Genomic DNA, 24,182 nt, shown 5'->3' with positions numbered 1-24,182 from the left:
GTTCCATATGGGCAAGTAAAAGTGGTATTTTCTTGATCTTCTGGTGCAATTGGTATCTGGTTATACCCTGAATATCCATCCAAGAAACAATAATACTCATGCCCGGCTAGCCTCTCCAACATTTGATCCATAAATGGGAGAGGGAAATGGTCCTTCCGGGTGGCTTCATTTAATTTTCTATAGTCAATACACACACGCCATCCGGTGACGGTTCTAGTAGGGATGAGTTCATTTTTCTCATTTGGAACAATAGTCATACCCCCTTTCTTGGGCACAACTTGCACAGGGCTTAGCCAAGAACTATCAGAAATAGGATAAATGATCCCAGCATCTAACAACTTAATTATTTCAGCCTTTACCACTTCTTTCATGTTGGGGTTCAGGCGCCTTTGGGGCTGAACGGAAGGATTGTTGTCCTCTTCCATCAAAATTCTGTGAGTGCAGATTGATGGATTAATGCCTTTGATATCTTCTACCTTCCAAGCTATAGCATTTTTGTGTTCCCACAACACTCTTAATAATTTTTCTCTTTGTAAGGGATTCAGCGCTACGGAAATTATCACGGGGAGATCTGATGGTTCCTCAAGGAAAGCACATACTCTAAATGGGATGGTAATTGCTTCAGTTCAAGGGTGGGGGTTCTTGGAGTGATGGCTTACCTGATGGTCTATGCAATTTGCCTAAGTTCTCTAATTTAAGAAACCCCATTCCCTTGAATTGAGGCTTATCGTTCAGGTATGCTATCATGAGGTTTATTTTTTCATTTTCTCCTTCTTCAAGTTCTCCCTGCTGGAGGCAGAGTTCAAGAAGATCAGTTATTCTACTTACCTGGAAGCATTCATCAATTGTCAATTCAATGGCATCAATCATAAAACAATAATCATCACTAGAGGGTGCATGTTTCATAGCATTAGACATTTTAAAAATTATCTCCTCATCTTGTATCCTAAGGCTGAGTTGTCCTTGTTGGACATCAATCATTGCTTTCCTAGTAGCCAGGAAAGGTCTCCCTAGGATAAGCGGGACCTCCACATCTTCTTGCATGTCTAACACAATGAAATCAACTGGAAAAATGAATTTGTCAACTTTAACTAACACATCTTCTATGATCCCCCTAGGATGTCTAATGGATCTATCAGCCAATTGTAATGCCACTCTAGTGGGTTGGGGTTCATTCAACCCCAATTTCTTGAAGATAGAATATGGCATTAAATTGATGCTAGCTCCCAGGTCACATAAAGCTTTTTCAATTTTTAAACTGCCAATGGTACAAGGAATAGTGAAACTCACTGGATCTTTGAATTTTTGAGGCAGCTTGTTCAAAAGGATAGCAGAACATTCCTCATTTAATGCAACTGTAGCCACATCTCCCAGTTTCCTTTTGCTTGCCAATAATTCCTTCAAAAACCTTGCATAGTGTGGCATCTGGGCTAAAGCATCAGCAAAAGGAATATTAATATGTAAACTTTTAAATATTTCAAGAAACTTACCAAATTCCTTCTCCAATTTTTGTTCCTTCAGCCTGTTAGGGAATGGAACTTGTGGTTGTTGGTGCATCCCTTGTTGTGCTTCTGGTTGTTCCATCTTCTGTTGTCTAGTCCCAAGGCTTGTTTCTGCCTTGGGTTCAGCCCAATTCTTCTTTTCTACCTCAGGCAACTCTTTTCCACTCCTTAAGGTAATAGCTTGCACCTGCTCTCGTGGATTCACTTCAGTGTTGCTAGGAAGAGTTCCCGACAGTCTGGAAGAGATTAATTGTGCCAATTGCCCGACTTGGTTTTCCAGGTTTTCGATTGAGGCTTCCTGGTTCTGGAACCTAGTTTCTGCACTTGCTATAAATTTTGTCATCAGTTCCTCCAAATTGGATTTTGGTTCAGGCTGATGATAAGTCTGGTGGAACGGCTTGGAAGTATGTTGATTTGGCCAGGACTGGTTTGAATGTCCCCTCCATCCTGGATGAAAAGTATGGTGACTCTGGTAACCCTGCTGTCTTGACGAATTGCTGACATAGTCAACTTGTTCAGTAGATGGTCTGAACTGATTGCCAACTTGGCAGTCTGTACTGATGTGGCCTCCCCCACACAATTCACAATTAAGAGGCTGCACATGCATGGCAGCTATATGCATTTCATCTATTTTCTTACTGAGTGCTCCTATTTGTGCAGATAGTGCTGTATAAGTGTCAACATTATGCAAGCCTTGTTGCTTCCTAGTTTGAGTTCTTTCCGAATGCCATTGATAGTTGTTGGCTGCCATTTCCTCAATAAGTGCATGGGCAACCTCAGGAGTTTTATTATTTATGGATCCTCCGGCTGCAGCATCTAATATGGTCTTATTTGAGTCAGTAAGACCATTATAGAAAGTCTGCACCTGCAGCCAAATGGGGAGGCCATGGTGAGGAACTCTCCTTAACAGCTCCTTGTATCGTTCCCATGACTCATATAAAGATTCCCCCTCTTGCTGGAAAAAAATAGTGATGTCATTCCTCATTTTAGCAGTTTTAGAAGGGGGAAAATATTTAGAGAGAAAACGGCTGGCCATTTCGTCCCACGTAGCTATTGATCCTGCCGGTAATGAATTCAGCCATGCTTTGGCTTTATCCTTCAAAGAAAATGGGAATAACCTCAACCTAATGGTGTCATCACTTACCCCATTGTGTTTGAAGGTGTCACAAATTTCTAAAAAGTTAGAAATGTGTGCATTGGGATCTTCGTGGGCCAATCCACAGAATTGCACCGTGTTTTGAATCATTTGTATGATGGCAGGTTTGATCTCAAAGTTGTTAGCAACAATATTGGGCCTGATAATGCTAGAGGCAGCTCCAGTGAGAGTGGGTTTGGCATAGTCCATCATAGTCCTCTGCTCAGCCATTTCTTGAGCTTCTTGAGCTTCTTGTGCTTCTTGTCTGACTTGCCTAGCAGCTCTTAAACGGACATGGAGAGTCCATCCAATCTCCGGGTCGTAAAGGATCTCTTCCAGTTCAGGTCTGCTTGTCATAAACTATTAAGGTCAAAGCAATAAAAAGGCCAATATTCACAAAAGAAAATAAATAACTAATCCTATCACACTGAAAATGTAAAGTGAATTATTGGAATACAAAAACCTACATCCTATCATGAATAAATGAAGCCGATTATACTAAAAGTAGATTTAAACCAATCATCTTATTCAAGGTTCCTTTATCTACATCCATCGATTGCAACATCTGAATTCAGACCCAATTTAGTTGAGTTCAGATCTACAAGTCTTTGGTATTGTTAGTCCAGAGAAATTAACAAATAATAATTCAGATCTGAGCTGTATATCTCATACACACTCATTGGTATACACTGCAATATACATCTACCAAATCTGTGATGCGTTAGGGCTGATATCAGAGTTAGGCTTGGTTTAAGGATTTTAAGCTCTACATTTGAAGCCCAAACCTGTATAGCTTATGCATATCAAACACTTGTTAAGACCTGAAAAATCAGATCTGCAATGTTTGGTATTGTTAACTGCTGCAAGAGATCTAATCCAAACATCAATTCAGATCGGGTGCAAGAGATTTAAAAGATAACAAAACATCAAGTTCAAAGAAATTTCAGATCATGTACTCATACTGCCTCAGATTCTCATGTAATTCAGATCTGATTTTACCATTCATGGCTTATATTTCATCAATGAGGCAAGTCTGATGCATCAAATGGTGCTGTTACTACCGAATTCACATCAGAATAGAGTGGGTTCAGGTTTGAGTTCAGATGAACTCAAATCTGAACCCACATGTATTCAGATCTGCAACTAGCTGAGCTCAAATCTGAGGTTCAGATCTGAAGGCTTACATATCATTCTTTCAAATATTTTTCATTCCTTGCTACCCTTTGATCCCTGAAGCTAATCTGATATCTCACATTGTGAATGGGGTGCCAAATTCTCATCAGGATTGAGTAGGTTCAGGTCTGAGTTCAGATGAACTCAGATCTGAACCTAGCAGATTTGCAACCAACTGAACTCATATCTGACCCCAAGTCTGAGTTCACATCAAATTTCTTTCATTCTTTGCTACATTTTCAGCCATGAGACAAGTCTGATGTATCAAAATATCAGTCATAATTGAGTAGGTTCAGGTCTGAGTTCAGATGAACTCAGATCTGAACCTAGCAGAATGCAGACCTGCAATTAGCTGAACTCAGATCTGAATCTAGCAGATTTGAGTTTCAGATCTGAAATTCAGATTTGAGTTTCAGATCTGAAAGTCAGATTTGAAGTTCAGATCTGAAAGCTCTCATGCTATTCTTTTCCTCAAAATAAACACACTTTTTCTCAACCAAATCAGCTCAAAAAAAAAAAATCATAGTACAAGTCTGCCCTCTATCCTGCTCTGTTCACAGTCCCAGTTCAGATCTGGGTGATTTCAGATCTGAATTTCTTTACCCAATGCTATCCAATTGTTTTATAGAGATAGCAGATTTGTTCTAGGGTGTATTGGGGTGAAGATAACCCCCAATTACCCTTTGAATTTATATCAGTTCAGGTCTGAGTTCAAGGGAACTCAGATCTGAACTGTTGCAAATATGCTACAGCAGAACTCATATCTGAACTCAGATCTGAGTTCTGATCCGAATCTTTGGTTTCCATTCTCTCGGTTATATGGTTCTCTCTCTCTCTCTCTTTTTTCACTATCTAAATATATATTTTTTTTTTGTAATGAAAGAAAAGAATAATAAAGGGCTGAGAACAGATTTTTTTTTTGGCTGAGTATTGCAGTTCTGCTATAGCAGATCTGAGTGCCGAATGCAACTCAGATCTGCAACACTCCTGTTTTCAAAATTTTTTTTTTCTTTTAGAAGACAATAACTTCAAGATAGAAAGGAAAACATGTCTCCCTTTATTAAAATTAAACTGAAACAGGGAAGAGAAAGTAATCTACTAAAACACAATTACAGTAGTACAGCAGTTGCAGTATAAGCTGAAATGAAAAAGTTAGCAAATTAACCCAACTATGAATGCAATGTTGAATGAGATCAGATTAAGAATGCTCAATGTTTCCTAATATTGTTTCCCTAAATCCCCGGCAACGGCGCCAAAAACTTGATGTGTGGCTCATTGTGACACTAGCAAGTGCACTAGCCGTTCAAGTAATAAAGTAGTGAGTGAAGTATCGTTCCCACGAGGATTTAGGAAACAATTACCAATACTAAATTGAGCACTTTTTATCTGATCAACAAATAAATCAAAACTTTAATGAAAGCTAAAAAATCCTAAATTAAAATATATCTAAATCATTGGCCCAATTGCCTTCAAATCAAGTTAGAAGAGTAAGCAGTAAATGTCAATCTCAGAATTCAGCAATCTATCAATTTGGATCATTCGAATAAATAATGATTGAGCCTTGGGTTGGTGAAACCCCAAGGTCATGAATAGCCTCTCTCAAGCGCATGTTCATCCTATGCATGAGTGACGGTTCTTCTATCTCTAGCAAGAATCTAATCCCCATGCATGCATTTCTTCAAACACTTCTAAGGCATCAATTCAAATCTGAATTGATCACCAACTGAATTGTGCAAGTTATCTCTAACCTTGCACTCAATTCAGTTCTTGAATAGTAGATCTGAATTCCTAGAGTCTCTCTCAAGCACTCCAGGAATTCCAAGCTGTAGATTAATTCGGCCAATCTGAAAATTGCAGATCTAAATTCTCTTTCAAGCAATTCAAATCTTGCAATCTCAGATCTGAGAATTCAGATCTGAGTTTTGAAGGTTAGTTAGCCGAATTAATCTACAATAACACCCTTATTCAAGAAACTTCAAGTACAATTCATGACCATTTGAATGAATCAAAAAGAATTAGATTGCTGAACTGAAATTTTACAAGCTGAAATACATCAAGGAAGAATGGAAAAAAGGAGAAAGAAGAAAGAAAATATAACAAAGAAACTGAATTCGAATCAAAAGAGAATGAAACTACAATTGATTTATTACAAAAAATCTTTGAATCACAAACCCTCAATTCGAACTCACTTTCTCTTCTAGCTTGATTGTCTTCAACTTCCTTCAGCCCTTCTTCTTCTTCTTCCTTGCGCCTAGCCTTCTTCTCTTCTCTTCTCTTAAGGTGGCCGAACCTCTAAGAGTGGGAGAGCCTTCCTCTCAAGCAATTGAACACTTCTGCCCCCTCCTAGAGGCCTCCTTATATAGTTTTTCAAGGGGGCTCTTGCCCCTTCTTGAAGCCTCTAGAATGGGGTGTATTACACCCCTTTCTTGAACTTTCTAGAGCTCTCTTGAAAGCCTCCTAAGGGCTGCTATTTGGGCTGCACTTAGGCTCTCTCTTAGCACATGATAACTATACATTGAGCTGCTCTTTTGGGCTGAGAATGGGCTTTCCTTGCTGGGCCGAATTCTACTCATAGCTAGGCTTTCTTTCCTTGGGTTTTCTCAAGAAATTCACTTGCTCTTCTTGGGCCGAAGTGCTCTCTCTTGCTTCCACGACCGGGCTGGACTGAAATTGGTCTTTTTGAACCTTCTTTTCTTGCCTTTTTCTTTCCTTTTCTTGGATTAATTATCCCTGAACTTATTCTTAGCATTAAGCTAAATTAAGGCAAAAATTAATAAAACCGGCAAAAAAATCTATGCTAAAGTCCTCAAAAATTATAGATAAATTGTAAGTTCATCAGCCGCCAACTTCGATCCAAAAATAATACAAAAATAGAAAAACCTAATTTTCTATTAATTATTATTTCAGATCAAATCCTATACATTCAATCTAAAAATAAAATAAATATTTACAAACCAAATATAAAGAATAAACAAGAATCTGTAAATCGCAGATATACACGTGCCAAGAACAAAAGATTTCGATCTCCATTGTATGAACAACCCATAAAATCAAGAAAGTTATAAAGAACCATTCCATATAAAATTAAGGTTTATATAAAATTTAATTCCAACTCATTCGCCCATATTTATGGAAATAATTTCCCAAAAAACAAAATCTGCACAAATAAGGTAGAACGCCTTCCGCCCATTTGCGCAGGTTCAGATCTGAACAACTATGATTCAAGATTTTGAACCATGGCTCTGATACCACTAAAGGAATGGAAAGATCCATCGAATGGACAACCAGATAAAGTAGAATAGAATGGGCGAATTTCAAAAATTTATTTCCTTCCTACAACTAGGAATCGCATTCCCTTTTTTAGAAAACTAATTTTCAAGGATTAATCTTGAATCAAGAACCGAACCAGATCTGAACAAAACAGTAGTAGAGGGAAATGCCTGATACGGAGAATTAGTATACCCAATGAAGGTGTTCACGCCCAGAAAAGTCACTAAACACAGCTCCCACTGAAGATGGCGCAGTGTAGGACGGAGAAGAATCAGCAACGTTCTTCACAAGAACTAGATCCTTCGCAAGAACCAACTGGACGACAGGTGAGCACAACTTCTTTTCAATTCTTTCACAAAGAACTGAAACCAAGAATGCTTCTTGATAACTCCCACATGAGTGGAGATGAACTGCTAATGGCGGCGGCGGTAAGGAGGCGGTAGAGAGAAAATTGGCACAGTCTCATTGTATGTTGATCTCTCTCTTCTGTGTTGTATCTATATCTCAAATGAGTGTCTTTAGAGGATGCAACCCCCTCCTCCTTTTAGAATGCAAAAGGGATCAGCTCTGAATCCTATTAGGAGATGTTGATCACCTTAAGTGATAAGGTAGAGTCCTTATTTAATCTATAGATTATGATCAGCCCTCCTAATCTGATTAGGAGTTTCCAGTTTTGAATCATATTCAAATTTGGACGCTTATGAGTGGATAGGGACTTTCCCTTATCCTTTAAGGCTGGTCCACATCTTAGATCCACCCCATTCAAGCTAATCTAATTAGCCCAGCTCATATTGGGCTTTTGGCCCATTAAATGTATATGCTCACTTAAGCCTTCTAAATTACTGCCTAGTTGGGCTTTCTCTGTATGGCGTGGGACCCAAACGTTGATCTGCACATCAGCCACAAGTGTTCGGCCCAGCCTTAGTCACAAGGCTTAGCCAAATTCACTGGAAATCCTGGTGAACCCCTTAAGCCCATCATATGGATTTTATGGGCCCAACACTTACACTAAGTGGTCATTGGGCCAAGCCACCTTGTAACACCCAAGGACTGTGGGCAGATGCAAGATTAGCCTATCAGGTTTAACTCTCAAAGGCCTTACACTTAACCTCCCAACCCATAATGATCAAACATTGCCCGACAAGGGAGGACCTCTCACCGGCTACAAGGTAAACAAAATTTCAACGATTGAAATCAACTCCCGGTAGTTTTGGTTTCCATCAGAGAGAGTGCTATTCCCAGATCATTACCTTTGTCTAACAAAGGGGCCGATCCTGTCACTATGATCACCCACTCAGATGGGTTCATGAACCATCTCAACATACCCAGGTTTTGACCCCCTCTAAGGGTCTCACTGATTGGCATGGCCCAATCTGCCACCTAGTGCGGTACCATAATCGAGTCTAGGGGTCAGGTGTAATATTCCAGTTTTGCCCACTAATCGCCAAGGTCTAGAGTAATACTAGAATTCTGGTCCGGTTCAAGGTCTCAAGGTGATCCCACACCAAATGTACCTTGGGTCTCACCCTGGTGGCAGAGACAAGCCACCCCAACCGACTTGGCGGTACATCAGTGTCAGCCTTATCAGGACAGGTCTCCCCAGACTGACCCACTGGCTGTGAACGTTCTAAACCAACATAAGTCTCATAAGTGTCTGGTTTTAAGGGTATTACACAAAAACACACCACATGACATGAATCAAATATGCACTTTATTCATTTACAATAAATGTCATAAGTACATCAAACTGATTGGAGCTAAGGGCATACAAAATTGTCTAACAAAACAAACCCGTGATGTGTTTCCTTTGAGCCATAATAAAGCTTCTACACCTTTTGCCTTGATTCATTGTGATGTTTGGGGACCATACCGTACTCCTGCTTCATGTGGAGCTATATACTTTTTTACCATCGTTGATGGCAAAAAAGAGTGAAGTTAATGCTAACATTGTGAAATTTTGTGCCATGGTAATGACCCAATTTGATAGTAAGGTTCGGGTAATAAGGAGTGATAATGGGTTAGAATTTGTAGCCTTGATTAGTTATTGTGATATTCATGGCATTATTCACCAAACATCATGTGTTGGGACACCTCAGTAAAAAGGCAGGGTGGAATGCAAGCATCGCCATATTCTGAATGTTGTGTGCGCTTTGCATTTTCAGCCAAATTTACCAGTGAGTTTTTCATGTGAATGTGTGTTGACTGCAAGATATCTAATTAACCGTACTCCAAATCCTTTACTTGATGGAAAGAGTCCTTGTGAATTGTTGTTTGGGAAGGAACCAACTTACAAACATATTCATGTTTTTGGATGTTTATGTCATTCTGATTATCGAAGGCGTGACAAAGATTGCGGAATAAGGGGCGAATTTTAAAAATTTTTCTCTCCCTTCAACTGGGAATCACATTCCCTATTGAGAAAATCATATTTTCAAAGATCAATCTTGAACCTTAAACTGAACCAGATCTGAACCAAAAAGAATGGGAGAGAATAATACCTGATACAGAGAAGTAATATCTCCCAACGAAGGTGTTCATGCCCAAGGAAGGATCCAAAGACTGCTCCCACTGAAGATGGCACAGTGCAGGATGGAGCAGAATCAGCAGTGTTCTTCTCCAAGAACTCTGTCCTTCACAAGAATCAGTAGAATGGTACGTGAGCACAGCTTCCTTTTCAATCCTTTCTCAAAAAACTGATGTCAAGATCCAATCTTGACTTCTCCCACAACTAGAGATTGAACTGGCTAACAGGGCGGCAAAAACAGGGAGGCGGCAAGAGAGTATTCGCAGGGTGCAGAATTCTCTCTTCTTGATTTCAGCACTAAAGAGGATCTGATGTGTTTCTTGGTCTCTCTCTCAAAGCTGCCGCCCCCTCCTTCTTTTTGTTAACTTGAAAAGATCAGCTCCTAATCCCATTAGGAGGTGCTTATCCAAATCATATTTGGATCAGCCTTCTCTTCTTATGATAAGGATAAACCCTTATCTTATCTGCAGATTAGATTAGCTTTATCCTAATCCCATTAGGAGGTTTCTAGATCTGAATCACATTCAGATCTGGACTCTCTAATTGGATAGGGTTAAGACCCTATCCTCTCTGCTAATCTATCTCAGAATTCGCCCTTTTAATTAACTAAATAAATAGCCCAGTTCGAAATGGCTTTAGGCCCATTAAGCATATGTGCTCACTTAACCTTCCTAACTGCTGCCCAGTTGGGCTTCCTTGTATGGTGTGGGACCCAAGCATTGATCTACACATCAGCCACATGGGTTCGGCCCAGCCTTTGTTACAAGGCCTGGTCGAATACACTGTTAAGACAGTGCACCCCCTGAAACCCATCAAATGGGCTCTATGGGCCCAACACTTACCCTAAGTGGTCCCTGGGCCAAGCCACCTTGTAACACCCAAGGACTGTGGGCAGATGCAAGATTAGCCCATCAGGTATTATCCTCAATGGTCTTACACTTAACCTCTCAGCCCATAATGATCATACAGTGCCCGACAAGAGAGGACCTCTCCCTCGGCTGCAAGGAACAGTGTTGCACTCTCCACTTATATGGATCCCGGGAATTAAAACCTTTTGCAAACATTTTAGAAACCATAATATATATACATTTATATCTCATATAAAATATACTTTGCATAACAAATCTCAACGGTTGAAATCGGCTGCCGGCAGTCTTGGTTTCCAACAATGAGAGTGCATCCCCGATCATTACCTTTGTCCGACAAAGGGGCTGATCCTGTCACTATGATCACCCACTCTGATGAATTCTCGGATTGTCCCAATATACCCAGGTTTTGACCCCCGCTAAGGATCTCACTGATTGGTACATCAAAAATAGCCCGATCCGACACCTAGTGCAGTATCATAATCGAGTCTAGGGGTCGGGTGTAACTTTCCAGTTTTGCCCATCAATCTCCAAGGTCCAGGGCAATACTGGAAATCTGGTCCAGTTCAAAGATTCAATTAATCCCACACTGTATGTGCCTCGGGTCTCACCCAGGTAGCTGAGACAAACCACCCCAACCGACTAGGTGACACCACAGTGTCAGCCTTGTCAGGATAGGTCTCCCCAGACCGACACACTGGCTGCAAACATTCTAAACTAACACGAGTCTCAATAAATGTCCAGTTTAAGGGTATTACACAGAAACATACCAAGGGAACATGAATCAAATATGCACTTTTAATCATTTACAATAAACTCATAAAGTACATCAATTTTGATTGAAGCTAAGGGCATACAAAACTTTCTAACAGCTCCCACTTGCACTTAGGTCCAACCAGGTACTAGCCGGAGTTCCATGCTTTCCACGTGTTTTATAAACACTTTCTGTGTCAGTGGCTTAGTCAATGGGTCTACCACATTCTCCGCTGATGCTACCTCTTACTAATCAGTTCTTCAGCTCTTTGCAACATATTGCTGAGCTCTTGTAAGCTGACATTCAGCTTGTTCATGTTATAGTTCATGATGAACGGATTAAAGGAAGGAGGCAAAGAGTTAAGGATATCATCTATCTGGGTTGCAAGGTCCAGCCCGGATCCAAGAGCCTCCAGTTCATTGATGTATCCCATCATCCGAAGACAATGGTCATGAACTTGTTGACCCTTGGACATTTGTGCGGTCATGAACTGTTTCAAGACCTTTAGTCGAATAGAACGATTCTGCTCTTCATACATTGTCCTGAGACTATCCAATATGTCTTTGGCAAGTTCGATCTGATCAAACTGCCTCTATATCGGGTTGTCTAAGGCGGCAATGATGTAACACCGGACAAGGGAGTTTTTCTCCTCCCATTCTTGATAGTCTCTCCTTCGGGCCTCAGAAGCCCTATCACTCGGACGCTCCGGGGCAGGATTGTTTGCCACTTTGTCCAGCTTTTCAGAAGCTAGGACCAGCATAAGGTTCCTGTACCAATCAGCATAGTTTGCGCCCTTCAACTTGTTGTCATCAAGTAGTTTTGCAAAAGATTCGTTTGCCATTTTCTGATAAAAGAGCAAACATCAGTCCACAACCTAATTTGATTCATGTTCATTTCATAAATATGGATTTTAATCTACGATCCATTTCCATTTAATCGTCTCTGAGATTTCCCTCCTCTCTCAGTGACGGAGACTACGGGTTGTCTCTGGAAATGTGGGAAATCACATAGGGTGCATGGAGCCAACTGTTTCAGATGCATAACCCCACTACCTTTCTGTGAAGGATCACATCCACTCATCATATAAGTTTGTCCTTTGGCCTCTGTCAGACAATGTTCAGAGCCGTTTTCAGGTAAACCGTTCTGTCCAGGGAGTGATCACCCATCATATTCGTGAACGCCAAGGTACCATGAGAGAGTTCCCATTTTTAGGTGAAGCCCCTTTCACATCGGTCTATGACGCCCCTATAATCTTATGAAACACTCAGACAAGCCCAACAGCAAATGGATAGCCCATTTTCTGGTGCGTTTCCTCATTACTGAACGACCCATCCTTATGCTAATGATGGAAGGCCTTTAGAGAGTTCATCATATGAATCTCTCTATCACATGCACTCATATTAGCTGGAGGGAACAAAATTACGCCCTAATTTGATTTAGGTCAAACCAAAGTGGCTCCCGCTGACTTTCATCAAGCCAGATTTCGGTGGGCCTTGAATCGGCTAGGGTTCTGCACATAACCTCTTGATGAGGTGTGGGGTCCACCACTGAGGGAAGTCATCCAATGACCAAAAGGGACAACATGGCAATGATGTACATTCAGCCAAGGTGTGCGCAAGAGCCACTGTAGAATGGGCATGGGCCAAGTACTTATGGCCCATGTACGCAGCACATCACACATCCATACATCACATGCAGGGATAAATTGATCCAATCAATTAATTATCTGTAAGGCCCATTGGGAGCCCGTTAAAATTCCATAATATTAACCATTAATATTATCTAGGTATATGGGCTAAATTAGGGTTACCCAGTTCGGCCCATATAGCTTTATCCTTTAAAATGGGCTTTTGCAGTTTTAACTATTTAAAACTGGGCCCTTATAGGTTGGGCCGAATTAACCATTTAATTAAATATCAATCCTCAGGCCCATTAGTGGGAAATTAGGGCTGACTTTCAGCCTTGATTAAACCCTAGAATTGGTCCAAACAATTTGAACCAATCTAGGTTCGAATGGGTCTAGGGTTTGATTTTTAATTAAATCCTTAATTCATGAAAATAATCTGAAATTAAATACTGATAAAAGGAAATACAAGAATCAGTCAAACAGGGCTGTTCACGCAATCTTTCATGCAAAACAGATGTTAGATCACAGAATGCAGTTTCACAAACTGCAGATCGCAGATAGCATTTCTCTCATCTGCGAAATCTCCTTCTCTCTGAAATCTCCTTTTCTGCGCTGCCAACTTCAATCCAAAATAATAAAAAAATAGAAATCCTATTTCTATTAATAATTACATCAGATCGAATACCTATACATTGAGTCTAGAAAATAAAAAAAAAAAATTATTTACAGACCCAAAATAATTCAAGAACTGCAAAATCGCAGGTTCCCTGCGTAAACCAAGAATTCGATCTCCTCTTGTACGAACAACCCATAAATCAAGAAAATTATAAAGAACAATTCTAAATAATGAACAGATTTATTTAAAAATAATTTCAGATTATTTGTCCATCTGTTTGGGAACAAATTTCCCAAAAACAAAATCTGCGCAAATTGGGTAGAACGCCTTCTCCTTGATTGCGCAGGTTCATATCTGAAACAGAATGGTTCAAGATTTGAACCTGTGGCTTTGATACCACTGAAGGGATGAGAGATCCAACCCATGGACGCCCAAAGATTGCGGAATAAGGGGCGAATTTCAAAAATTTTTCACTCCCTTCAACTGGGAATCACATTCCCTATTGAGAAAATCATATTTTCAAGGATCAATCTTGAACCTTAAACTGAACCAGATCTGAACCAAAAAGAATGGGAGAGAATAATACCTGATACGGAGAAGTAATATCTCCCAACGAAAGTGTTCACGCCCAAGGAACAGAGAGAGGGCGACATGAACTTGGAAAGTAATAGTGAAGGTGAAAACCTTGGCCGAAGATGGTCTACTCAATTCGGTAATTTAGGCTCTCATGTAGGGATAAATTGATCCAATCAAATAATTATCTGTAAGGCCCGTTGGAAGCCCATTTTAAATCCATAATATTAACCATTAATATTATCTAGGTATATGGGCTGAATTATGGTTACCCAGTTCGGTCCATATAGCTTTGTCCTTTGAAGTGGGCTTTTAGAAGTTTTAACTATTTAAAACTGGGCCTTTACAGGTTTGGCCGAATTAACCATTTAATTAAATATTAATCCTCAACCCCATTATTGGGAAAATTAGGGCTGAAGTTCAGACTTGATTAAACCCTAGATTTGGTCCAAACAGTTTGAACAAATCTTGGTTCGAATAGGTCTAGAGTTTGATCTTTAATTAAATCTTTAATTCAATAAAATAATCTAAAATTAAATAACTAATAAAAGAAAACTAGAATCAGTTAAACAGGGCTGTTCGCACACTCCATGCTGCAAAATAGAGGTTAGATCATAATTTGCTATTTCATAAACTGCAAATCGCAGATAGCGAATATCCCATCTGCGAAATCTCCTTCTCTACGAAATCGCCCTTTCTGTGCCGCCATCTTCGATCCAAAAATAAAGATAAATAGAAATCCTATTTCTATTAATAATAACATTAGATCGAATGCCTATACATTGAGTCTAAGAAATTATTTATAGACCGAATGTAATAAATAAATCAAGAAACTGCAAATCTTGCAGTTCTCCCTGCGCAAATCAAGAATTCGATCTCCTCTTGTATGAACAGCCCATAAATCAAGAAAATCTTAAAGAACTATTCTAAACAATAATCAGATTTTTATAAAATTAATTTTAGATAATTCGTCCATAAATTTTGGGAACAAAATTTCCGGAAACACATATCTGCACAAATTGGGTAGAACGCCTTCTCCCTATTTGTCCAGGTTCAGATCTGAAATAAAATGGTTCAAGATTTGAACCATGGATCTGATACCACTGAAGGGCAAATTTCAAAAATTTTTCTCTCCGTTCAACTCGAAATCGAATTCCCTATTTAGAAAAACATATTTTGAAAAATCTTCCTTGAACCACAAACTGAACCAGATCTGAACCAAAAGAAGTAGAGAGGGATTATACCAGATACAGAGAAACTGTATCTTTCAATGGAGGTGTTCACGCCCAAGGAATGATCCAAAATCTGCTCCCACTGGGTGAAGCAGAATCAACAGTGTTCTTCCAAAAGAACTTGACCCTTCGCAAGAATCAACTGGGTGGCTTGTGAATACAACTCCAACCAATCTTTTCTCCAAAAGATTGGAATCAAGATCGAATCTTGAATTCTCCCAAGAACTCGAGATCGAACTATTGGAAGCGGCGGCTGCAGGAAGGAGGCGGCAAGAGAGTATTTGCAGGGTACAAAATTCTCTCTTCTTGTAATCTCAGCTCTGAAGATAAGAGAGTGTTGGTTGCATGTCTAAAGGCTGCCGCCCCCTCCTCCTTTTATAATCTCAAAGGGATCAGCTCCTAATCACATTAAGAGTTACTAACCCATATCAAATTTCGATTAGAAGTCCCTTCAAGTGATAAGGTATAACCCTTATCCTATATGCAGATTATATCAACCATCTCCTAATCTAATTAGGAGGTTTCCAGATCTAAATCTTATTTAGATCAGGGACTCTCCAAGTGGATAGGGTCTAGGCCCAATCCTATCAGCAGATCCATCTCAGAATTCACCCCTTTAAGTGACTAATCAAATTAGCCCAGTTCGAAATGGGCTTAAGACCCATTTAAGGTTATATATTCATTTAGCCTTCCAAATTGCTGCCCAGATGGGCTTCCTTGTATGGCGTGGGACCCAAACATTGATCTACGCATCAGCTACATGAGTTCGGCCAAGACTTTGTAACAAGACCTGGCCGAATACACTGTTATGGAAAGTGCACCCCCTGAAGCCCATCAAATGGGCTCTATGGGCCCAACAATTACCCTAAGTGGTCCCTGGGACAATCCACCTTGTAACACCTAGGGACTGTGGGCAGATGCAAGATTATCCCATCAGGTATTATCCTCAATGGTCTTACACTTAACCTCTCAGCCCATAATGATCATACACTGCCCGACAAGAGAGGACCTCTCCCTCGGTTGCAAGGAACAGTGTTGCACTCTCTGCTTATATGGATCTCGGGAATTAAAACCTATTGCCAACATTTTCGAAACCATATTATATATACTTTCATATCTCATATAAAATATATTTTGCAAAACAAATCTCAATGATTGAAATCAGCTGCCGGCAGTCTTGGTTTCCATCAGTGAGAGTGCATCCCCGATCATTACCTTTGTCCGACAAAGGGGCTGATCTTGTCACTATGATCACCCACTCAAATGAATTCTCAGACTATCCCAACATACCCAGGTTTTAACTGCCGCTAAGGATCTCACTGACTGGTATATCAAAGACAGTCCAATCCGACACCTAGTGCAATATCATAATCAAGTCTAGGGGTCGGGTGTAACTTTCCAGTTTTGCCCATCAATCTCCAAGGTCCAGGGCAATACTAGAAATCTGGTCCAGTTCGAAGATTCAATTAATCCTACACTGTGTGCCCTAGGTCTCACCCCGGCAGCTGAGACAGGCCACCCCAACCGACTTGGTGGCACCACAGTGTCTGCCTTATCAAGATATGTCTCCCCAGACCGACCCACCGGCTGTGAACGTTCATAACTAACACGAGTCTCATTAAGTGTCCAATTTAAGGGTATTAGACAGAAACACACCAAGGGAGCATGAATCAAATATGCACTTTTATTCATTTACAATAAACTCATAAAGTACATCATCTTGATTGAAGCTAAGGGCTTACAAAACTGTCTAACAGCTCCCACTTGCACTTAGGTCCAATCAGATACTAGTCGGAGTCCCATGCTTTCTACATGTTTTTCAAATACTTTCTGTGATAGTGGCTTTATCAATGGTTCTGGTACATTTTCCGCTAACGCTACCTTCTGAATCAGGACGTCCCCTCTACCAACAATCTCCCACAGTACATGGTACTTCATCTCGATGTGCTTCGACTTCGAGTGGGCTAGTGGCTCCTTAGCCTGAGCAATAGCTCCATTGTTGTCTCACAACAATTGGATGGGTGATGTGCTGGACGGAAATACTCACAACTCGTGAAAGAAAATTTTCACCCACATGGCTTCTTTGGCAACCTCACTTGCAGCAATGTACTCGGCCTCGGTCGTGGAGACTGCAGTGGACCCTTGTTCGCTACTTCTCTAGCAAACAGCACACGATCCTATCATGAAAACATATCCAGATGTAGACTTTCTATCATCTGGATCCGACTGGAAATCGGCATCTATATACCCTTGGATCTGTAGTGAGTTACCATCAAATACCAGACAAAACTCTTTTGTCCTTCGAAAGTACTTAAGTATGTTTTTCACAGCAGTCCAGCGCCCCTGCCCTGGGTTGGCCTGAAATTGCTCGCTACATATAGATATCTATTGAGTTTACATACCATAAGTCAAACGATTTGTCAACAGAGTCAAAACGGATGTTCCAACTTCTAGAAACTTGCTTAAGTCCATAAGTGGATCTATTGAGTTTACATACCATGTTTTCCTGACCTATAGCAATAAAGCCTTGCGGCGGCTGCATATAGATATCTTCAGTAAAATCTCCATTCAGGAATGCACTTTTGACATCCATCTGCCTAATCTCAAAATCATGTTATGCTACTACAGCTAACAGGATCCTAATGGATTTAAACATTGCCACAAGCGAAAATGTTTCCTCATAATCGATGCCCTCTTTCTGAGTGTACCCTTTCGCCACCAGACAAGCATTGAAGGTCTCAACCCTACCATCGGGGCCCTTCTTCCTCTTGTAAATCCATTTGCAACCGATTGCTTTTACCTCGGAAGGTGGATCTACTAGAGTCCAGACACCATTGGTCTCCATTGAGTCCATCTCTGCTCTCATGGCCTCCATCAACTTCTGGGAATCTATGTCCAACATAGCTTCCGCGTGATTCAAAGGATCCTCCTCACTAGTCAAGGTTTCCACCAGGTAACTATCCTGGTCATAACCATAACGGACTGGTGGCCTGGATACCCAAGTGGATCTTCTAGGTTGGTCACTACCTGGAACTCGTGGGACATCTCCCACTGCTCCTGAATTCTCCTCATCAAGAACAATTTTCTGATGATGGGTGTCCAAGATGTAATCGGTCTCCAAGAAATGGGCATTTTGACTGCAGAACACTTTCTGCTCACTTGGGTCATAGAATAGGTAACCTATAGAGCCTTTTGGGTAACCTACAAATAGGCAAGGGCTGGTCTTGGATTCCAACTTGTCTGCACTCATTCTTTTAACGTGTGTTGGACAACCCCAAATCTTCAAGTGTCTGACATTTGGTTTCTTTCCGGTCCAAAGTTCAATTGGAGTGTTCGGAACAAATTTGGAACACGATTTAGCACATAAATCGCAGTCTCTAATGCGTAACCCCAAAAGGATGTGGGTAACTCTGAGTATATGAGAAGTGACCAGACCATATCCAATAAGGTCTTATTCCTCCTCTCTGAAACACCGTTAAGTTGTGGTGTAACAGGAGGAGCTAATTAGGATACTATCCCATTGTCCTTTAAGTAGTCCTTGAATCCGTCAGAGCGATACTCGCCACCCCGATCTGATCGAAGGGCCTTAATTTCTCTCCCTAACTGTTTCTCGACCTCTTGTCTAAACTCTTTGAACTTTTCAAAGGAATCAGACTTGTGTCGCATTAGGTACATGTAACCATATCGTGAGAAATCATTTGTGAATGTGATGAAATACATGTGTTGATTTCGTGTCCTAACACTCAGGGGACCACACACATCAGTATGTATTAGGTCAAGTGTGCCTGTACATCTTTCAGGCTTACCGTTAAATGGCCGTTTCGACATCTTGCATTGTAGGCAAGGTTTACAGGTGGAAAGATCTTCTACAGTTAGAAAATCCAAAGGACCATCCTTTACCAACCAAGTCGATAATGCCATATACACGTGGGATTAACTGTATCACGGGCTCTCTTCTTGGGGATTGCAGCCAACGTAGTTTCGGTTATGTTAGTTTCTAGAGAATGATGTAGAACATAGAGACCATTCTCCAGTTCCTCACATGCGATGAATCTATTATTTCTTTTAATCATAACCGTATTACTAAAAAAGACAGAACAACCATCTGCACACAGTTTTGAAATAGAAATCAAATTTCTCCTTAAATTTTGTACATAAAGACAATCTTTCAGTACAATTATTCATTCTCTAAAAATTGACTCCATGGTTCCTATTGCCGCGGCTGCAACAGTTGCAGTAGTCGCCAAGTGGAGTGTAACTTCTCCTTCACTCAGCCTTCTGCTTACCTTGAACCCCTGCAATGAGTTACACGCATGAGTTGAAGCCCCGGAGTCAATACACCAAGACACAGAAGCTACCAATAAAGTGGTTTCTATAACCCAAGATTCGAAATTATCTTTCTTGGATTCCAGGTAGGCAGGACAGTTCCTTTTCCAGTGGTCGGTCTTCTTGTAGAAGTGACAGGCATCCGATGCTTTGTCTTTCTTCTACTTCTTACCCTTTGTGGCTTTGTTTTGAGGCTTCTTTGCCTTCCTCTTTCTTTTGCCTGTCTTGCTAGCTTCAACAAGCATAGCTACAGGCTCATCCTTTCTAATCAGTACTTCGGCTCTTTGCAATATATTGTTGTGTTCTTGCAAACTGACGTTCAGCTTGTTCATGTTATAGTTCATGATAAACGGGTTGAAGGAAGGAGGCAAAGAATTAAGGAAAGCATCTATCTGGGTCGCAAGGTCCAGCCCGGATCCAAGAGCCTCCAGTTTGTTGATGTATCCCATCATCCGAAGACACTAGTCGTGAAGTTGTTGGCCCTTGGTCATTTGTGCGGTCATGAACTGTTTCAAAACCTTTTGTCTAGTAGAACAATTCTGCTCATCATACATCATCCTGAGACTGTCCAATACGTCCTTGGCAAGTTCGATCTAATAGAATTGCTTCTGTATTGGGTTGTCCAAGGAGGCAATGATGTAACACCGGGCAAGGGAGTTTTTCTCCTCCCATTCCTGATAGTCTCTCCTTCGGGCCTCAGAAGCACTGTCACACGAACACTCCGAGGCATGATTCTTTACCACTTTGTCCAGCTTTTCAGAAGCTAGGACCAACATAAGGTTCCTATACCAGTCGACAGAGTTTGGGCCCTTAAGCTTGTTCTCATCAAGAAGCTTTGCAAAAGATCCATTTGCCATTTTTTGATAAAAGAGTACACATCAGTCCACAACCTATTTTGATTCATGTTCATTTCATGGATATGGATTTTAATCTACGATCCATTTCCATTTATTCATCTCTGAGATTTCCCTCCTTTCTCAGTGACAGAGACTACGCGTTGTCTCTGGAAATGTGGGAAATCACATAGGGTGCATGGAACCAATTGTTTCAGCTGCATAATCCCACCACCTTTCTGTGAAGAATCATATCCACTCATCATATGAGTTTTCCCTTTGGCCTCTGCCAGACAAGGTTTAGAGCCATTTTGGAGTAAACCTTTCTGTCCAGTGAGTGCTTACCCATCATATTCGTGAACGCCAAGGTACCGTGAGAGTTCCCATTTTCTGGTGAAGCCCCTCCCACATCGGTCTATGACGCCCTATTTTCTTATGAAACACTTAGACATGGCCAACAGCAAATGGATAGCCCATTTTCTGGTGCGTTTCCTCATAACTGAAGGACTCATCCTCATGCTAATGATGGAAGGCCTTTAGAGAGTTCATCATATGAATCACCCTATCACATGCACTCATATTAGCTGGAGGGAACAGTTAATTATGCCCTAGTTTGATTTAGGTCAAACCAAAGTGGCTCCCACTGACTTTCATAAAGTCAGATTTCGGTGGGCCTTAAATTGGCTAGGGTTCTGCACGTTACCTCTTGATGAGGTGTGGGGCCCACCACTGAGGGAGGTCATCCAATGACCAAAAGGGACACCATGGCAATGATGTGCATTCAGCCATGGTGTGCGCAAGAGCCACCGTCGAATGAGCATGGGCCAAGTACTTATGGCCCATGTACGCAACACATCACATATCGAAACATATCATGCAGGGATAAATTGATCCAATCAATTAATTATCTATAAGGCACATTGGAAGCCCATTTTAAATCTATAATATTAACTATTAATGTTATCTAGGTATATGGGCTGAATTAAGGTTACCCAATTCGGCCCATATAGCTTTATCCTTTGAAATGGGCTTTTAGCAGTTTTAACTATTTAAAACCGGGTCGTTACAGGTTGCACCAAATTAACCATTTAATTTAATATTAATCCTCAGGCACATTAGTGGGAAAATTAGGGCTGACTTTCAGCCTTGATTAAACCCTAGATTTGGTCCAAGCAGTTTGAACCAATCTTGGTTCGAATGGATCTAGGGTTTGATCTTTAATTAAATCTTTAATTCAAGAAAATAATCTGAAATTAAATAACTGATAAAAGAAAACAAGAATCAGTTAAACAGGGATGTTCGCACACTCCATCCTGCAAAACAGAGGTTAGATCACAATTTGCAGTTTCATAAACTACAAATCGCAGATAGCGAATATCCCATCTACGAAATCTCCTTCCTTGCGCCGCCATCTTCGATCCAAAAATAAATAGAAATAGAAAACTTAATTTCTATTATAGATACATCAGATCAAATGCCTAATACATTGAGTCTAAAAAATTAAAAAATATAAATTTATAGACCAAATGTAATGAATAAATCAACAAACTACAAATCTTGTCGGTTCCATGCACAAACCAAGAAATCGATCTCCTCTTGTACGAACAGCCCATAAATCAAGAAAATCATAAATAAAAGTTCTAAATAATACTTAGATTTATATAAAATTAATTTCAGATTATTCGCCCATTAATTTTGGGAACAAGTTTCCCAAAACCCATTTCTACGCAAATCGGGTAGAACACCTTCTGCCCATTTGCGCAAGTTCATATCTGAAACAAATTGGTTCAAGATTTGAACCATGGCTCTGATACCATTAAAGGGATGGACTATCCATCACATGGACACCCAAAAGTTGCAGAATGGACTGGGCGAATTTGAAAAATTTCTCCCATTTTGTAGGGAATCGAATAAACTATTTTAGAAAAACATATTTTTCAATGATCAATCTAGAACCATTAACCAAACCAGATCTGAACCAAAATGAGTGAGAGGGAGGATGTACTTGATACAGATAAATAGTATCTCCCAATGGAGGTGCTCACGCCCAAGGAAGGATCCAAAATCGGCTCCCACTGAATATGGCGTAGTGTAGGATGGAGCAAATCTGCAATGTTCTTCCAAAAGAACTTGATCCTTCGCAAGAATCAACAGGATGGCTTGTGAATACAACTCCAATCAATCTTTTCCCAAAATATTAGTATCATGATCATATCTTGATTACACCTGTAGAGAATAGGAGATCGAACTACATGAGGTGGCGGTTGTAGGAAAGAGGCAACAAGAGAGTATTTGCAGGGTATAGAATTCTCTCCTCTTGTGATTTCAGCACTGAAGACAAGAGTATGTTGGTTGCATGTCAAAAGGCTGCCACCCCCTCCTCCTTTTATAGACTTAAAGGGATCAGCTCCTAATCTCATTTGGAGTTACTGATCGAAATCATATTTGGATTAGAAGTCCCTTTAAGTGATAAGGGATAACCCTCATCTTATCTGCAGATCAGATCAGCCATTTCCTAATCTAATTAGGAGGCTTCCAGATCTAAATCTTATTTTGATCTTGGACTCTCTAAGTGGATAGGGTCTAGGCCCAATCCTATTAGCTGATCCTTCTCAGAATTCGCCCCTTTTAATTGACTGGTCAAACCAGCCCAGTTCGAAATGGGCTTAAGGCCCATTTAAGGTAATGTACTCACTTAGCCTTCCAAACTGCTGCCCAGTTGGACTTCCTTGTATGGCGTGGGACCCAAACATTGATCTACACATCAGCCACATGGGTTCAGCCCAGCCTTTGTTACGAGGCCTGGCTGAATACACTATTATGGATAATGCACCCCCTGAAACCCATCTTATGGGCTCTATTCGCCCAACACTTACCCTAAGTGGTCCCTGGGCCAAGCCACCTTGTAACACCCAGGGACTGTGGGCAGATGCAAGATTAGCCCATCAAGTATTATCCTCAATGGTCTTACACTTAACCTCTCAGCCCATAATGATCATACACTACCCGACAAGAGAGGACCTCTCCCTCGGCTACAAGGAACAGAGTTGCACTCTCTGCTTACATGGATCCCGAGAATTAAAACCTTTTTGCAAATCATTTCGAAACCATAATATAGATACTTTTATATATCATATAAAATATATTTTGCAAAACAAATCTCAACGATTGAAATCGGCTGCCGGCAGTCTTGGTTTCCATCAATGAAAGTGCATCCCCAATCATTACCTTTGTCCAAAAAAGGGCCTGATCCTGTCACTATGATCACCCACTCAGATGAATTCTCAGACTGTCCCAACATACCCAGGTTTTGACCCCCGCTAAGGATCTCACTGATTGGTATATCAAAGACAACCCAATCCGACACTTGGTACAGTATCATAATCGAGTCTAGGGGTCGGGTGTAACTTTCTAGTTTGCTCATCAATCTCCAAGGTCCAAGGCAATGCTAGAAATCTGGTCCAGTTCAAAGATTCAATTAATTTTACACTGACCCGCTAGCTGTGAACATTCTAAACTAACACAAATCTCATTAAGTGTCCAGTTTAAGGGTATTACATTGAAACATACCAAGGGAACATGAATCAAATATGCACTTTTATTCATTTACAATAAACTCATAAGGTACATCATCTTGATTGAAGCTAAGGGCATACAAAACTGTCTAACATAGTCTTCGTTGGGATTAGCTTGGCTTCCCTCAGTAGGAGAGGTTCCACAGTTGATGCGTCTTCCACGTTGCTTTCTTTAT

At 40.6% G+C, this 24,182-nt stretch overlaps 1 protein-coding gene and 1 non-coding gene across 2 annotated transcripts in view; one reads left to right on the top strand and one right to left on the bottom strand.

Moving 5' to 3' along the window:
* LOC148852774 (uncharacterized) overlaps positions 1–2,487 on the bottom strand; it is a 31,010-nt gene extending 28,523 nt beyond the window's left edge. Inside the window, exon 1 of the mRNA XM_088945851.1 lies at positions 1,291–2,487. Within this exon, the coding sequence (XP_088801977.1) occupies positions 1,291–2,487 (1,197 nt within the window). The remainder of the gene's footprint in view (positions 1–1,290) is intronic.
* LOC148852773 (small nucleolar RNA R71) lies at positions 2,384–2,490 on the top strand. Its single transcript, XR_016100009.1, has one exon. It is a non-coding gene; the product is annotated as a small nucleolar RNA R71 (small nucleolar RNA).
* The last annotated feature ends 21,692 nt before the right edge of the window (positions 2,491–24,182 follow it).

This window comes from Nelumbo lutea, chromosome 5 (genome assembly GCF_056320005.1).
Source record: "Nelumbo lutea isolate HS-2025 chromosome 5, American lotus-T2T, whole genome shotgun sequence".
Classification (NCBI taxonomy): domain Eukaryota; kingdom Viridiplantae; phylum Streptophyta; class Magnoliopsida; order Proteales; family Nelumbonaceae; genus Nelumbo; species Nelumbo lutea.
Note: the sequence above shows the minus strand (reverse complement) of the source record. Positions and strands in the feature narration are given on the sequence as shown.